We start from the raw sequence: 18,034 nt of genomic DNA on the forward strand, positions 1-18,034 counted from the left end.
TGTTGCATGGTTTGGTTTGGTCTGGTTTTTCTGATTGGGCTCTGCCACTCTCTGCCTTAGAACTGAAAATGTGACACAGTAGGGGGAGGATTCACCCAACCTGTGAAACAGCCACAAACAGGGCCACTCTCCCCTTAAAATACTCTTGCACTTAATTTTTATTTTTACTTTTCTTTCTTTTTTTTCACTTTTACTTTTCAAAACAAGCCTGTTATACTTTCATAAGCAGTAAAAAATACATTTGCCAAAACTCACTGCCATTTCATGAGTCACACTCTGCCCCCCTTGGTAGCTTGTGTTGGGCAGGAGGACAATAGCCAAGATGAGATTGCTTCCCCCCACCCACATAGAGAAACTTATTTCCCAGAACCACCCAGGCCCTCAGCGTGATGGCGCCTCTGGGAGTCAGTGACTTGTTTCAGGAGTTACTTGGCCTGGGCAGACATTCTGCCCCTAAAGTACACTGAATTCCCGTGAGTTTTAACTTGTTTTCTTGAACTGATCCATTAAAAAAAAAAAAAACCCAGCATCTAGCATCTATCTTGGATTCCGCCAGATCGCTGTTAGGTGGGCTGTAGGTGTTTTCTTCCAAGTAGGCCACAAGAGACAACCGAGTCTGAAACAAAGCCTGGGGCTCCTCACCCAACCAGCCACCAGCCGCGCTGCAGCGTCTCTGCACAGAGAGACATGAACATACTTACCTTCTGCAAAGCCGATCACTGCTAAATAACTCTCCTAGCTCATGCAAACACAGACTTCGCCCATCCTTTTCCACTTTTCTCTAGCTTTGAAAAAGCTTAAATGAGTAGAGAGAGTTGGCTCCACAGTTACAAGTCCTGCTGCTGACTCAGAGGACCCAGATTAAACTCCCAGCTCCCTCACACACGGTGGCTCACGGCCTCAGTGACCCTGGCCCCTGGAAGCACTGCACATACATGGCACACAGACTAGACGTATAAGCAAGCAAAACAACTATACACATAAAAAACAAATAACAAATTTTAAATGAAATAAAAATGCCATACCATTCACGTCATTAGGATGGAAATTTCCGTGTTTTGAATATTTTCATAGTGCTGTGCAACAAGCCTGTGGCTCTAGCACGTTTTCTTTAGGAGAGGTGCAGTCCCCACTAGCAGATCCTCTTAAAGCTTCTTTTTCCACCCCAGGCATTTTGTATAAATGGTATTTGGCTTTTTTCACTGAGAATAGCAGCGTTCTCAAAGTTTGATACACCCACCCAGTATATCTTGTTATATCAGAGCTCCACCCTTCCAATTGCTGATACATTTTGTTAAGTCATGACACATTTTATTGGCCCATTGTTGCCTGAGGGAATTTTGGTTGGTTCCGCTTTCTGGATATTTTGAAGAATGGTGCTGTGAGCATTTGCATACAAGGTTTTGAAGACAGGCTTCCAGTCCATTTCTTACGTGTCTCTGAGTGGAATTGCTGCATCTGTATGTGGCCTTCTGAAGGAACTACCAAGCCATTTTCCAAGGCAGATATACCTTTTCTGTAGTCCCTCCATTTTTAGGCTAGGAAGAATCCCCTTTTCCTGTTACTGTCAATACTGTCTTTGTATGTCTTCCCTGATTTAAAAAAAAAAAAAAAAAAAAAACAAGAATCTATCTTGGATTCTGCCCAGATTGCTATTAGGTGAGGCTTAGGTATTTTCTTCCAAGTAGGCCATAAGAGACAACCAAATCTCAAGGCAGATAACTGGATATGACATGACTTACCTTATGCTTACAAATTCGTTTCTAGATTTTGAAAATTGCACGAAAGTCACAATAATTCTCCAAGTGGCGCATGCCCTACTAAGTTCCCAAAAGGTTCCTAATTGACTGTGGGTTTACTAAAGAAATACTGGGAAGATGGTTCATCTCCCCATCCAAAGGTGCTAATTAGTTGGACTTGCTTTATTGGCATGCTTCGTTTGGAGAGAAGTGCCCAGGCATAGTGGCATGTGTCTTGTAATCTCAGCATTTAGGAAGTGGAGGCAAGAGCTTAAGTCCAACCTGAACCATAAAGCCCTGCATTAGACAAAACAAAATGAAAAAAAGTGTGTGTGAGAGAGAGAGAGAATAGTGCAACCAGTGAATAGTACAGAAAAGCCATGTGTAACTCTTTTCACCAGAGTGCTCACTTGGATATTCTGTTTGGCTGTTGTCATTTTTCTTTTCTTTATTATATTTTTAAAACCATTGTTCTATTATTCTTTGGCAGTTTCATGCACAACTATAATATACTTCAGTCTTTTTCTTTTTCTTTTTTTTTTTTTTTTTTGAGACAAGGTCTCTCTCTCTCCATAGCCCTGGCTGTCACAGAACCCAATCTATAGACCAGGCTGGCCTCTAACTTACAGAGCCCTGCCTCTGCCTCCCAAGAACTGGGATTAAAGGTGTGTGACCATACATTGGTCATTTTCAACCCCAGCTACCCTCTCCTCCTCCCCCTCCCACTGAACCCCTCCTTCTTCCCAGCTGACTTGTTAATATTCTGTGTAAAATTTTTACAATCATTTCTGTAGTTCGGTGAATCAAAGCATGTTTTTACAAGTGTCTGTAAGTGGTCTGCTTAATAAAAAGGAGACTTTGAGTGGCAGCACAGCAGTCATCAGTCTTCATAATTAAAACAGTGTTTTCCTGTTAATAGAACATTCTCAGTGTTTGGAATTCCTAGTGTTCTGTGCCTGGAAGAGGACCCCATATGACAAGAAATTGCCTTGTGGGTCTCACCTTACCCACAGGGATAGCTATTCCTTTCTCTGTCTGCTACCTAACTTTATTCTTCATAGCAACCCCAGAAGCTCAGGGGGGCAAGTACTGCCTCTGACTCACAGAACCTCCAGAAGTTAAGGACAGAGCATGTGAGTTGCCTGGGACCACAGAGCTAAGTAGCTGTAATCTGAGGAGTGAACCCCAGTGTCCTGGGCATCTCAAGTGGAAGGACGGGGGTGCAGAAACTGCTCTTGGTCTTGAAGAGGCAGTACATTGTCATGGCCTCCAGGGTGTCCACTCTGTCTGGCCCTGTGTGCCCAATAGCTTCAGCTCGTCTTTGCTAAGAACCAAAAATACAAGCAGTAAAGTTTCACAGTCCCTTCTACAATTTGCAGAGAAAACAGATTCTGGTTTCTGGCTTTTTCTTCAAGAATGGACTTCTCCACCCTCCCTCTCCGGGCAAGTAAAATGTGTGTTCGTAAACTTGGTGAGGCAAGATGGGCAGAGTGTCGCTTTCACAACTCCGTGAAAACCATACGGAGCAAAAGCTGTAGAGAAATCCACCAAGCCAGAATAAGCATTGTCCGGAATGGCAGAGCCTCTCTTGTCACCATATTTGAATTCTTTATAGAATTAGGAAAGAAATAAAAGTATATGGAAGTGGCCAGGCATAGTGGCATGTGTCTTGTAATCTCAGCATTTAGGAGGTGGAGGCAAGAGGGTCACAAGCTTAAGTCCAGCCTGAACTATAAGGCCCTGCATTAGACAAAACAAAATGAGAAATGTGTGTGTGTGTGTGTGTGTGTGTGTGTGTGTGTGTGTGTGTGTGTACAAGAGAGGGAGAGAGAGAGAGATTGCATTTTAATGGGAATGGGGAGAATGGCTTAGGCTGCAGGATGGGGTGGCTGTTAGCAAGCAGTTCTCTGTCTGCTGGTGTGCCGGTCCAGGCTTTCTTCTGGCCATGTAGATGTGTTGAGAAGGCAGACTTGGGTTTCGTGCACCATTCAGGAGGTCCCCTTCCTTTTGCCATCTCTAGATCAGAGGTCCCTAGTTACACTGTGGGAATCCATTTCACAGACTGCTAACGAGCTGGGACTCCCCAGAGCCTAAGCTTCCTCCTCTGGGCATTGTTGGGGGACAGTGTGGGTCCCAATCAGAACAAATGACTTCTAAGCCTGCACTTCCTGAGGGTTCCAGAGGCAGGGGAAGAGTCAGCACTTTGGCAAGCTTGGTACAACCAACAGGGATGCATTGAGCAAACCACAGTGGCGACCTGTGGTGCCCTCTTTGGCCGTGGCCTGCTGATTCAGTAGCTGCGTGTGAGTTTCTCAGCCCTGACTGAGAATCAAAGCAGGTCACAATGAAAGAGAATCATCACCTACAAATCCTACAGGCACATCTGCTGTGCATCCTCCCTGCCCAGAGATCGGCGGATATAACTGCAGGCCATTCAGACAGGTGGCAGTGCGCACTGGCAGAGTGTTTCAACATGTCATATCGTCTGTTCTGTGCTCTCACTGGGGACCTAGGGAGTAAACAGCTCTGATGAGAAGTGCAGTCTGGAAGGCCACGTTATCCAGGAGCAGTGAGTGACTAAAACAGCGAGCCCTATGAGCCTTGTGTGGGTTGTACTATCTTCTGGAAGAAAGAAAAGAGGTGTCATCCTCTTCAGTACTGTTCAACTTTCCAAGGTCCTGTCACATTATCTGGCTTTCAGCCCTGAGTGGGGGACATTTGTGCACACAAAGACTTAATGAGAACATTCATGACCAAAGGCCTGGGGCTGCTCCTCCTCTCCAGGGACGCCCACTGGCTTGAAGACAGCAAAAGGACGTAATTAAGCCTCTGTGCCCCTTGAGGGACAAGCCAGGTGCTCCCACCTGCTAGTCAGTGTAAGCTTTTCCTTGCTGTAAGGTTAGTAGACCTAAAACCAGAACCAGCACGGAGTGAAGGTCCCCTCGCCCCTGATAGAAAACAAAGACTGTGGTTGACTATTTTCTTCTCCACCAACCTTCTTTTTAAGATGCAGCTTGATTGCAGTAGCCCTGATGAAATTCCAGGTGGCATTTGCTTTTGCCTCAAGGACTTTGACACTGCCGCTGTTGATTTTCCCCTCTCTCCTGCCAACCCTCCATCCTATCTCCCTGTTTTGTGTTTGCTGTCTAGATCGTTTTAAAATACAGTAGCGGTTGGTGCGGAAGCCCTTTTGACTTTCCGTGTGATCTGCACTGTTGGCTTGTTTTCTTTCTGAAAGTAACTAAATACAGTCCGGAGCTGAAGTAGGATGACCCTGCTCTCAGCGGAAGTAGAAATTCCATGAGCCCTGAGTGCACAGCCTCTGTGAGGTCTACACTACCTGTCTTCAGCTGATGGCCACTGTGCTGCTAAGGCACCATGTGGGATCTGAGGGTCTGTTTGTTACAAAAGGGAAATGAACTGCCTTCTGGATCATTATAAGCCTAGTGGAAACGCAGCCCCACAGGCAATGGCCTTTCTGAGCACCTGAAAAGGAGCCATTTTTCCAGCAGCTTTGGTCTTTAACACTCATAGCAGGGCTGAGCCCACAGTGGTGTAATACATTCCACTGTAGTTTCATGTTCTTGGGCCAAGGCTTTACAGGTGTCATGGGACAGTCACCACCTGGGATTCAAATCAGAGTGCCCTCTGGGAACTTTCACCAAATGTCACATGGAGTAAGCTCACAACTAGGAGGTAACCCAACAAAGAATTCACCTGACCACAGGACAGGCAAATGATTCTTTAGTGTGCCTGCCTTTGTGCACAGTGATCAACCGGGGGTGGGGGAGACAGCATGAGCCTCAGGGCTGTCTGATGCAACCAGCAAATATCCAATCTTAGGGTAAACTGACCATGTCCTCGGCCTCAGCACTTCACTCCCTGAATACTAACAAGAAGGTGCTCTCCTCACTAAAATGTTGTGATCGGTTGAGCCTAGGCCCACATGCTGCGTCTAGCGGCTCTCTCCTGAGAGCTCTGTGAGATTGTCGGTCACACGCCAAACATGCCTGGCCAGCCCTTTGTGAGGGCTCATCTAAATTGTGATAAACTGAAACAGGAGAGGATGCTTTAAATCTTCATCAATATATTCCTATTAATAACTTACATAAATTACATGTTAGAAATATTTTATATATTGGGATAAATAACATGTTCTTAAAATTAAATTCAGGTGGATTTTTTTTATCTTGTTTTGTTTTTACTTCATTTACTGTGGCTGCTGTCGATCTTTTGTTTTCTTGCAGGGGTGGGTGTTGGTTTGGGTTTTCTTGAAACAAGCTCTCAGTATTTAGCCTTGGCTGGCCTCAGATTCACAGAGATTCACCTGCCTCTGCCTCTACATGTGCTGGGATTGAAGGTGTGATCCAACACACCTGACATATACTTGCAAATTTAGCCTACCTGACTGATGTTAGAATTAAAGGTTAGCCCAACACATGACATTTAGACTTACAGTGCCATCTGCTGGCCCAGCCACAAAAACAAAATTGAGTGAGAGGAAAATTAAGCAGCCTAAGCTAAGTGTAGCAGTCCAGGCTAACCCCGTGTGTAGCCAAGGATGGCCTTGGGCTCCTCCGGCCTCCACCTCCTCCAGAGGGCTGGAATTATTGCTGAGACTATAGCTTTCCAGGGGCTGCAGAAACAGAACTGACTGCAGAAGTACCCAGACCATCAGCCCCCCACTAGCCAGGGCAAGGGGAAGCTGTTAGATGTGGCAGACCTGAGCCCCAAGCCCCGTGGAGACTGATGAGGCCCTAGAGATGAAGATCCTGGGTTGGCTCTCCTTCTGTATTAGGCCAGAACTCAATGTTTTAAATGGGGTTGCGGGGGGCAGGCTGGCCTCAAACTCAGTTTGTAGCTAAGGAATGACCTCGACTTCCTAATTTCCACGCCTCCACTTCTGAGTTTATAGACATGCGGCGCTGCTTCAGGCCTCTGTAGGTGCCGTTCTGAAGAAACCGTGCATGTTGTCCTCTCGTTCTTGTTTTTTTAATGTGTATTGTTCTTTTGCCTGTGTCATGACTCTCCATCCACCACGTGAGTGCCCACTGCCCACAGAGACCAGAAGAGGGTGTTGGATTCCCTGCAACTGGAGCTACAGGTGGCCTTGAACTACCATGTGTATGCTGGGAATCAAACCTGGGTCCTCTGGAAGAGCAGCCAGTGCCCTTAACTCCTGTGCCATCTCTGCATCCGCTGTCATCTTCTCATCAGGAAATATTTACCTTAGCTTGTCAAAGACTTGAAAATAGGAATCTGTCTTGCCCAAATCTTTTGTTTGTTTGTTTGTTTGTTTTTGTTTTTTGAAACAAGTTTTCTCTGTGTAGCCCTGGCTGTCCTGGAGTTTGCTCTGTAGACCAGGCTGGCCTCAAACTCATAGATATCTGCCTGCCTCTGCCTCCTGAGTGCTGGGATTAAAGGCATGTACCGCCACCACCTGGCCGTTGCCCAAATCTTAATGGTGTACAACAGCATTAACTAAACATCTGTCACATGTCCTGAGTGCTGGGAACTCAGCTGGGCCATCTGAGCATTTCTGAATGCAGTCAGGTATTGTCTGGGGCTTCAGGCCTCTGAAGGCCTCACTAGCTTCAAGAACCCACTTCTGGGCTGGCAAGGAAAAGGTCCTGCACTAAGCATGCAGCCTGGGTCTGCTTCCCAGGACCCGCCTAGAGAGAGGAGAGAGCTGAGTTCAAAATAAATAAATAACGCGTAATAAACAGTGAGTGAGTTTCTGAGGTGGCCCATTCACATAGGCATGGTGGTGGCTGTGAGGCACAGGTCTGCCCCACAAAAGCAGCCAGTGTAACAGGACTAAAAAGAAGGCTCAGCGTCGTTCAAGGCTCAGCCCCCAGAAGAACACGTGGTGCCTTCCGACGAAATGCGTTTATCAGAAGGAAGGAATGTGTATCTTGATAGAAGCATGACAGAATTATGCTGAGTAAGAAAATGTAAGAAGCATATTCTGAGTAGATGCCTAACATAACACTAACCTAAGGAGCACACCTTGCTTTGCCCATGAGGAAACTGAGGTTCAGAAGGGTGACACCTCCCTGAACTCTCACGCTGCATGAGAACTAAAGCCCAGCGCAAGCCCTCCAACCCTTGTCTCCCTGTATCCTGTGTGTGTAACAAAGACTCTCACTGACCGTTGCATCTTTCCGTTGTCTTCAGGGTGTGCTGGGCTCCCTCTTTCATCAGTCTTTACATCAGTCCTTAGAAGATCACTTTATCATTGGCCATTTTGTTAAACTTACTGTGTGTCTTGTAGAAGAGAGCTTTGATAAACAGTCTTCCTTAAAAAACTAACAGTTTCCAAAATGTTCAATGCCGTTTGCTTCAAAAGAACCTCAGGAATGATAACATTCTAATTTGTGCGTGATTTTTTTTTGTGCAGTTTCTTCTTCTGATTTGCATAAATGCATTCGTGTGTGTGTGTGTGTGTGTGTGTGTGTGTGTGTGTGTCACTATGTAGCGCAGACTGGCTTCAAGCTTTCTGTGTAGCCCATGCTATGCGCAGATTCATGGCGCCCTCCTGGCGCCTACGTGTAGGATTAGAGTTCTGGCTTACTGGTGCGTGTTTGTATTGTTTGATTGTATTTCATCTTACTTGTATTTGAAACAAGGGCGTATCATCACTACTTGCTTTCAGTAGTTCCTGTATGACTTAGTTATCTTAAAAAGAGGTTTGGGAACTGGAGAGATGGCTCGGCTGTTAAGAGCACTGGCTGCAGCTGGGCACAGTGGCGCATACCTGTAGTCCTAGCACTCTGGGCGGCAGAGTCAGGTGGGTCTCTGTGAGTGTGAGGTCAGCCTGGTCTACAAAGAGAGTCCAGGACAGCCAAAACTACACAGGAAAACCCGCCTCAAAAAAACAAAAATGAAAAAGAGTACTGGCTGCTCTTCCACAGGACCTAGATTCAACTCCCAGCTCCTGCATGGTGACTCACAACCATCTATAATTCACAAGGGATCCAGCACCATCTTCTGGCCTCCGTGGGCACTGCACACACCTGGCGCACAGAGATGCATGCAAACAAAACACCCACACACATAAAATGTAAAAGAAAATGGGAAAACAAACGAGTAAGTGCTGCCTCATCGGGGCTGGGCAGGTGGCTCTGTGGACGAGAGCACGTACTGCTCTTGAAAAGGACCCAAGTTCAGTGTCCAGTACCTCATTAGGCATCTCACAACTGTCTGTAATTCCAGCTCCATGGCCTCTTACAGCTTCTTGTGGCCTCAGTGGTCACCTGCACTTGAGTGCACATATCAGCATGCAGGCGCACACACACACAAATAAGTAAAAATAAAATAATTTTTTAAAGTGGCTTTGCAGTTTTGTGATGTTGCACTTGCCAAAATTTCACTCCAGCTGCTATAATCCCGGCCTGCTGTTCTTGGTTTCAGGTTAAACTTCCTTTTCCTGTAGATCAGATCACGGACCTTCCCAGGAACGACTTCCAGATGATGATTAAAATGCACAAGCTAACCTCAGAGCAGTTGGAGTTTATTCACGACATCCGGAGGCGGAGTAAGAACCGCATTGCCGCTCAGCGCTGTCGCAAGAGGAAACTGGACTGCATTCAGAACTTAGAATGTGAAATAAGAAAGCTGGTGAGTTGACGAACAGGTGAAGGTGGCCACGACTGACATAAAGTTACTTCAGTTACAGCTGGAAAAATGGAGGTGCAAGCCACCCTTCAGGGAAACTTGGGCTTATTCTCAACAGTCATCATAGATTCGCATCTGAAGTGGACGAGGATGTACAGGAGGGCCTCCCTCCGGTCTCATGTGGAGTCATCTCCTTTGTGTTTTCCAATTGTATGTCATAACATAGGATATCTACTGCGTAAACAAACCAAGTATTATTCTAAACTAACTCTCCACTCTGAAAGGCCTGGCTTTAATAACCAGCCTTCTGGTCTGTGTAATTGTATAATTGTATGATTCTGGTCAAACAGTAAAAAAAAAAAAGTAAGCCACATACCAGGCAAATATTTAAAACACTTTACTCGTTTATTTGGCTTATCCATCCCAACCACAGTCTGCCATGAAGGGAAGTCAGGACAGGAACTAGAGGCACAAACTGAGGCCAAGGTCATGGAGGAACACCGCATGCTGGCTTGTTCTCCATGGCTCGCCAGCCTTCTTTCTTGTATACCCCAGGACCACCAGCCCAGGGATGGCACCACACACAGTGGGCTGGGCCCTCCCCCATCAATCATTAATCAATAAAACGCCCCCGCAGACTTGCTTACAGTTCCATGTTGTTAACCAAGGCACCGCCATTATATTCTTTCATGTCTGAGAGACGTCAAAACCATGTCGCTTGTGGTACCTTCTCTTCTTGCCCTACGGAGTGTATAGGAACACTTTTAGGTTACGTAGGCAGACAGTGGGTAGTGCCTAAACCAAGGGGTTGTGCCAAAAGGGCCTGAGATATCTTTCCTAGGACACGCTGGTCCTCAGTTTTTGGCATCCAGGTTCAGTGGAGAGGGGGCTAGGTTTGGACCCACTTGCTCGTGTCTCTGGGGATGGCTTGAGTGGTCAGAGGCGGGCAGCCCAGTCTGCCGCTGCAGAGTTCCCAGTAGGCCCTGTACTTAATTCCCACACCCACGATGTCTTCCACGTGCTCACCACCCTAATTTGCAGATGCACATAATGTATTTCTCTCAAGCTGCACTTGTACATCTGTTTATTTTTCATTTTTAAAGCATGTTTTCTAGTTAAATTTATAAATATTTTAGCAGGTGTCCTTTCCCCATGTAAATCTCTCTGTAACACACATACCCACGCTGCCTGCCAGACTGCATTCTCATTAGGCCATGCAGAGCTCCTGTGTCAGGGACTGCTTCTCTCCCTCCTCTTCAGTTTCCCTCCCATCCTTGCCTCGCTTGCCTACCACTCTTTAGACACCCAGGTTTTTTTATCATGTAAGCCTTATGAACCTTCCCCACACCTCCTCACACAAATACTGATGGCAAAACTTTAATTAGTCTCCTCTCTGAGACTAAACTCATCTTTCGGTGGGTGACAAATTCAAGAAATACAGGAGCATGTGTGGGATTTTGCTTAATGGTAAAAACATCTTGGAACCTTGAGCTAATGTGTTAAAGAATAAGCTCCACTTTTCTGTCCTGAGCCCCTCCATCCAGTGTCCAGGGATGATGGTCCCTGCTCAGGATCCAGTATGTGGTTCCGAGGATTCTGCAGAGGATGTGCTGTGTTCCGTCTGCTGTGCTTTAAAGGCTGGAGAATCTAACTGTACCGGGTTGCTGATAAGCAGTCTTGATTGCTTGCTTTTTTGGGGGAATAGACTTTCTTCTTCATAGTCGTTTTAGAATCCTAGCAAAACTGAATGGAGTTTCTAGCGTTCCCAAACGTCCCTGCCTCTGGATGCTCCTGACAAGAGCAGTACATTTATTAGGACCGACAAGCCTGTGTTGACATCCTTTTCATCCGGCACCCCTGCTCTACTTTAGAGTTCACACTCCTCCTCCTGTGTTATATAGATGTTCGTAGGGTGCTGTTAGTGCTGTCGCATACACGTAGACTGACTGGCCTACTATCTACTGTATTGCACTCAGCCGTCTCTCCCTCCCTAAACCCCTGGCAGCTGCTGATGCTTTTACCTATTTTTTTTTTTTTTTTTGTCTTTTTAAAAGTACCAGTTAGTTGACTTTCACCCCTCAAACATAGTGCTTTAATCCCAGCACTCAGGAGGCAGAGGTGGATGGATCTCTGAGTTCAAGGCTAGCCTGGTCTACAGAATGAGTTCCAGGATGGCCAGGCTACACAGAGAAACCCCATCTGGAAAAAAGGAAAAAAAAAATAGTAAACTGATACATTAGGGGAAGATTTTTATCTATAAGGTTTGAAAGAAAAAAGTTTCTAGTAAGTTCCTTACAAACCGCAAACTCTAGGAAAGCAGAATGTCACGTGACTCTACCGCTTTCTGTTGGTGGTTACTCGGCTGGTTGTTTCCTGGGCCTCCGAGGGAGGGACTCCACACTGGGAGAGGTGTGAGTGTGAGTGCACAAGTGTAAGGCAGCTGCGCAGCAGAAGTGCGCGTGTGTGCCAGCACTCCCTGGACAAGGTGTCTTCATCTTCCTAGATTCCGTCCTAGTCTTTCCGGAGTTAGGTTGCAATGTGGGATCTCAAAACCAAGGTTAGAGAACCCTCAGGCATGAGGCTTAGTGTCATCTTGATGAATGTGTCTCTCTCCCCCGCCCCACAGGTGTGCGAGAAGGAAAAGCTGTTGTCCGAGAGGAACCAGCTGAAAGCGTGCATGGGGGAGCTCCTGGACAACTTCTCCTGCCTCTCGCAGGAGGTCTGCCGAGACATCCAGAGCCCGGAGCAGATCCAGGCCCTGCACCGGTACTGCCCTGTCCTCATACCCATGGATCTTCCCGGAGCCGGTGTGAATCCTCCTCCTCTGGGGGTTGAGCAGAGCCTTGCACCCTCCCAGTGTGCAGGAGGAGGAAATGTCCCTTGCTGCCTGGAGCCAGGGGCCACTCCCCCTGGGCTTCCCTGGGTGCCCAGCAACACCTCTGAGAACTGCACCTCTGGGAGGAGGTTGGAAGGTACTGATCCCGGGACCTTCTTGGAAAGAGGCCCTCCTCTCGAAGCCAGGAGCCAGTCAGTGACGGTGGACTTCTGCCAGGAAATGACTGAGAAGTGTACAACGGATGAACAGCCCAGGAAAGATTATGCCTAGCCAGTATGATGGGCTCTGCCCCCAGGCCCTCACACCTCTCCCATCTGGGTCCTCCAGCCAGCGGCTCTGTTCATCTGAGTCGTGAAGAACCAAGAGCGACTTTGGTGCACACTACAGCAGTCTTAGCAGCAATACTGTTCCGAAGTATTTCCTCCTCTGTAAGCAGGAGTGCTGGTTACCCTCACAATGGTGCTACCCCTTGCCCTGGCAAGGAAGACAGCAGTGCGACACTGTCTGTCTGTGGGTTCATTGCAAACTTCACAGGGATAGACTACACCTCTAGGACCCAACCACGGATTTTTTTTCTCAGTGGCCCATGTCACAAACCCTATCTCAGGAATTTCTTCTGAATGTTCAATTTTTTTCATTGAAGACAGCTTCTATACACATCAAAGTTTTATAGCTATACTGTACATATTATATATAATATATATGAAATATATATCCATATGCAAACGTCCTGCATGCCTCAATTTTCTCATCCTAAAACTGGAAACTTCGTTTATCATTTACAGACAGGTTCCAACATTCCTCTTTTTGTCTCTGATGCCAGAACTGGTTTTGTAGCTGTCAACATGGTCATTTTTCTTGCTTCACAGTTCAGTTTCAGCCTGTACTTATTTACAGACAGAATCCAGTGTTGGAAGCATTTTCTCAAGGGTCAGCCCTGTCAGACCTTTTTGCTTTTGTTGGCTTGGTTTTGCCAGCTCCGATGTGTCATGGTCTGTTCCTTTCTCCTGTGTCTTTGCAGACGCTGCGCAGCAACGGTCGACTCTGCCACTTGCACTGAGTTTTGAGTCAAACCTATTTTCTTAAATGAAGTTGTAACTTCAGTATAACTCAAGTATATTGTATATTCTTTGCTTTTAGTTTAAAAGTAAGACAATTTAGCTAATTAAAAAGCACTCAGGTGATAATTATGTAGGAAAAAAAAACAATCTTGCCAAATAATGAACCCATCCTAGGATGTGTACACAATAATCTGCTTGAATATTTTTGTAGCTCCCTCCCTCCCCACCTTTCCCTAAATTGAGGCGCAGGTAATCCAGAGCTGACACTGGAAAGGGTTCGGATGGCCCGCAGGACTGCGTATCACAAGAGCCTGCGGTGGTGGGGTAGAACTCCATGGCCACTGGTGGAGAGATCAAGGGAGAACCGTTTCCTTACCCAGGGAGGAGTCCCGTTGATGTCAGCGTTTCATTCTGGCCTCCCGCTTACACTGCTCAGAAATGTCACGCGGTAGCACCTGCTCCTTGGAAGGGCACAGCTAACCAGCCACCCAGCTTTCAGCCCAGGCCTGGCCTCCAGGACATCTTAAGACCTAAGGGGACTTGAACCACAAGCCTCACCTGTAGGTGGCAGCCTCGGATTAATTGAGCTCGCTGAGAGTAGGGAAGGACATGGCAGAATGGAGCCTGAGGTCCACATGGGCAGAGGCTAATGCATTTTTTTTCCTTTCTGTTCTTCAGATGCTCTCTGTACTCTGTCCCCTCCCCCAACCCAGTCTCTTGTCTGAAAGCTGCTTCATTCAAGGCATTGGACAGATAACCCTAGGGGCCCTCTGCCCTCCCCCAAGTCCTCCATCTTACCCACCACCCACCCCCACACTCACCCTTCCCTTCCCCGGGTAATAATCTGCTTCCCTCACTGAAAACTAGTCGGTTTGCAAATCTGGAGATGGTGTCCTGGTCCCAAGCCATGTTTACAGGGAGGTGTGCCCCAGGGAGGAGTCAGTTACCTCCCGCAGCAGTCTCCACCCCCTGCTCAGCAGCTGGAAACCACTCCAGCTGTGCCAGGTTGTCCACGACAGCCTGATGTTGGGAGAGGGGAGAGGAGAATACATGATGGTTGACTTTGTTTCTTCATCTGTGCCATTGCTTTGGACAATAGTAAAGCTGCATGTAAAAGGGGAAATTAGTGTATGACTAGTAGGCAAAGGTGAGACCCTAGTAACATGTTCTAGTATTAACTTCTTCCTGTACCTGTAGTAGTGCTAACTGTTTAAATACGTACGAATACCACAAGTTGTTGGTCCATGCCGTAGAGTTAAGGGGGAAATTACTTCTTTTAAAATAGGTCCATTTTTAGAACATGCCTCTGGGTTTGAGTGTGTGTGCGCGCGCATGTGTGCGCGCGTGCAGATCTTGATAAAGCTGTGTTGGAGCTGCCATCTTTGTTACACAGCTGGTCTTTCTTGGTCTCGTCTAACGGTTCCTTGTGTCACCAGGAAGCTCATCCTCATGAACTGATGTAAAGCTAGCATTCAGCTCCGTGTGAATCTCATGATGCTCACAGCTGCCTATTATGGTGTAGGAGTCGGCAGACAGTATTTTTTTTAACCCTTTTATTGCCTTTTTAAGTGACCTCTTCTAAAGAAACAGAAAGGCTTGTTTTCTGTTCAGGCCGTGACCAGTGCAGAGCAGCCTCTGGGCCTGTTTCATGCTGTCCCAGCTTTGTTTAGCTGGTAGCCTTGCCACATTCCACAGTTTACCCCCACCCCAAGTTTCTGTTGCCAGTAGGTCATTTTGAGGGTTGGGGGGACTGGGAGTCAGGTCTCCTCATTTCCCTCCACCCTAACTCAGCTCATTTTTCCCCCTCATTTTCTTTTCCTCCTCTTCCACGCAGTCTCTGCCGTGGGAACTAGTATTTTTAGATTACTCTAAAAACTTCTACTTCTTTGGGTTCCCCACCACCACCTTTGGTATTTTTAAGAGTAATTTCATTCAGTATCCACCAGAAACAACAACTGACTTTGTATAATTACTTATGGGACATGTCTGTGTCTTTTACTGTTCCAAACCATTACTTTTTAAAATTGTTTCTGAGTTGATTCAAAGGGAGGGTTCACTGGGGACCAGAATCTAAATTCTTCAAGTAGAATTCAGAAATCCCCAATCTGCCCTTCCCTTGGATCTCTCAGTCAACCTCACTCCCTCTACAGAAAAGAGAAGGGAAGAGGCCAGAGGAGAGCATTTGCATTTTAAGGGGACTTTAGTTGCGTGTTTGAAGGTCTTTTCTTTCAAAGATATAGGACACTCCAATCATGGGCTTTTAGGAGAGCCACAGCCCGGTTGGGTCTCCCAAAGGCTGGGGTGTGACTGGGTCATGATCCAGGGCTAGTACCGGTGACTGTAAGATTCCTAACATCCTACCCAAACTCAGCTCTTCCCCCGGAGCAGCTTTTGTCCCTGAACAGCCTCCTTCAGCTTGCCCCGCTACAGGCAGGTGTGCTCCGTGGTGTGTGTGTGTTTCTCTGCATTATCTGGGGGTGCCTTGAATCAAGTCGAGCTTCCTGACTTACTGATTCTGGAACAAAGCAGTTGCAAACACTTTCTCTAAAGCTGGCAAAGTGGCTAGGCCATCAGCTTCTCTCCCAGGTTCCCCAACAATGACTCAGGCGTCTGGGCGGTGCTGCAGTAGAAACGTTCTCTCTATGTCATCCAGGTAGTTTATGTAGGCTTTCTCAAGCTGTGCTGCTTTTACCGCGCACTATCATTTTGGATGTGGTCCGTGCACTGCTTTTCCAAGGAAGTTAAGAGCCGCTAGGAGCTAGTGTGCTGACTGCCTCTCCTTAGAGGGCTCCAGAGCGACCCAGGACCTGCGGGGAGGACTGGCTAAAGCCTACACTTCTCTCTAGCTTTAGTACTTTATGATTACCACTGAAGAAGAAAAAGACAAAGCAGACAAAGGTTTGAAAGTATAAACCTTTTCAGAAATAGCCAAGTCTTGCCCCAGTGGACACACAGTCCTTCAAAATGAGTTGGTCTGTGAAGCTGCTTAGAGTCTATTTGATTGCAGATTCCTACACGCTGTGACCCATTTAAACTAAGCTGTTTACTGATAGCTTCAAACTGCTCCACGACTGCTTACAATATAGAGGGACTCGCAGATCTAAAACAGAGCAAGAACCAAGGTTTATCCACAGATCTCTCTCCAGCTCTCCTCCCCATGCCTCCACCTCTCTCTCTCTCTCTCTCTCTCTCTCTCTCTCTCTCTCTCTCTCTCACACACACACACACACACACACACACACCAGACTAAAGAAAAGGATTATTTTAGAAGAATAAAGCTCTTTGTTGTATTTACTTGAGGATTTTGTTGCAGATTCCATTTCTGGCAAGTCGGTCCACAATGCCTTGTGGGGTTGGTATTCATAAAGGAAGTCTGTGCATGGAGATATTTTGTGTCCAAAATGTATAATACTGCCCGAGCCATCTCACGACCCAAGTGTCAAAGACTGATGCTGTAGCATAGGATATATTTGTGCATAAATAGTGTGTGCAAATAGTACTTGTACATTGAAGAGACTTGTCGTAGCAGATCAAAGGTAAATTATTCAACTGATGGTGCAAAAACATTACTTGCAAAGTAATTGTATAGTATTTTCCTACACTCCACCCTGGGAGATCATATTTATAACAAGTGAATTATTAGTGCATTTGAATTGTAATATGAAATGATGCTGCCATTTTGTGAAGAATATCCACTTGGTTGCAGAGGCCAACTTTTATAGCTTTGGTTTTATGTTGTGGCATGGTGTATGCTTTTCTCTATTAAGCAATGGATAAACTCTTGGCTTTCATTTTCATTCCAGTTTATTGACCTCAAATGAAACAATGGCTATTCATGGAAGTGTGTCAAGACCCCTCGTTTCAGGTAGACTCACACTCAGTGCCAAACGCTCCCATGGGAATAATCAAACGTTTATCAGGAGAGAGTGAAGGGACTTGGACAAAAATGGGTTTTCCTATTGATGGGTGCTAAATCTTCTACCAAACACGTCTCTGGGGGCAAAGAGTTGGCCTCCGCTTGGGTCCTAACAATGAATATTTTGTCTGTGGCAACGCTGGGATGCCCATTTACACTCTGACACAAGAGCCTGGCACTTGTAATGAATTATCAGGAAGATTACAGATGCATTTGGGAGCTTCGGGTACTCGTTAGACACAGTGAGCCATTCAAGGCAAGAGGGCCTGTGAGAATTTGTTCCAGAACCAGTCTGATGCAAGTGCACCTCTAACTTATGCCTTACAGACTCCAGAGGCCATATGCAAAACAGGGTCTTCTCAGTGTATGCAAGGGGCTCAGCCCCTCCTCTCCTCCTCCCCAGCTCGAACAATATGGACAGTTTTCACACATATCTACCTGTATAACCCTCCGTACCTCTCATAACTGGTCAACGACTGTAACAGGTTACATCAGGTGTTTTTCTACATACTTTTTACACAGATTCTATGCGATTAATGTAACTTAATTCAACGCATCATTTTATTGTACAAGTTCTTACGCTTGGCCTTATTTTTTCCTAAGTGATTGTGGTTTTGTGGTTTTTCTTGTGGTTTTCTTGTAAAGATATTGAGATGGCTGTTGATGCTTATTCTCTGTAACTAAGAATTTTTACCTTTTTGGGAAAAAGCATTGCTATGGATTAATGAATTGAGACTTCATTTACTTGTTGTAAATACACTATTGTGCAAAAAAAATCACTCAATTGAATTGCTAGTGTTAACTGAATTTGTCTAGACGCCATTTCTGTTGATGAAATAAAGACATATCATCCTGCATTGTAAAA

The 18,034-nt window shown here is 46.2% G+C and overlaps 1 protein-coding gene across 4 annotated transcripts in view; it reads left to right on the forward strand.

Annotated features, from left to right (window-relative positions):
* The window catches only part of Bach2 (BTB domain and CNC homolog 2), a 337,625-nt gene extending 319,591 nt beyond the window's left edge, over positions 1 to 18,034 (forward strand). For all 4 annotated transcript variants that reach the window (XM_021650826.2, XM_060373441.1, XM_060373444.1 and 1 more), the window contains 2 exons: positions 9,153 to 9,359; positions 11,983 to 18,034. In XM_021650826.2, the coding sequence (XP_021506501.1) occupies positions 9,153 to 9,359; positions 11,983 to 12,462 (687 nt within the window). In that variant the 3' untranslated portion in view covers positions 12,463 to 18,034. The remainder of the gene's footprint in view (positions 1 to 9,152; positions 9,360 to 11,982) is intronic.

Source organism: Meriones unguiculatus, chromosome 20, assembly GCF_030254825.1.
Source record: "Meriones unguiculatus strain TT.TT164.6M chromosome 20, Bangor_MerUng_6.1, whole genome shotgun sequence".
NCBI lineage: Eukaryota > Metazoa > Chordata > Mammalia > Rodentia > Muridae > Meriones > Meriones unguiculatus.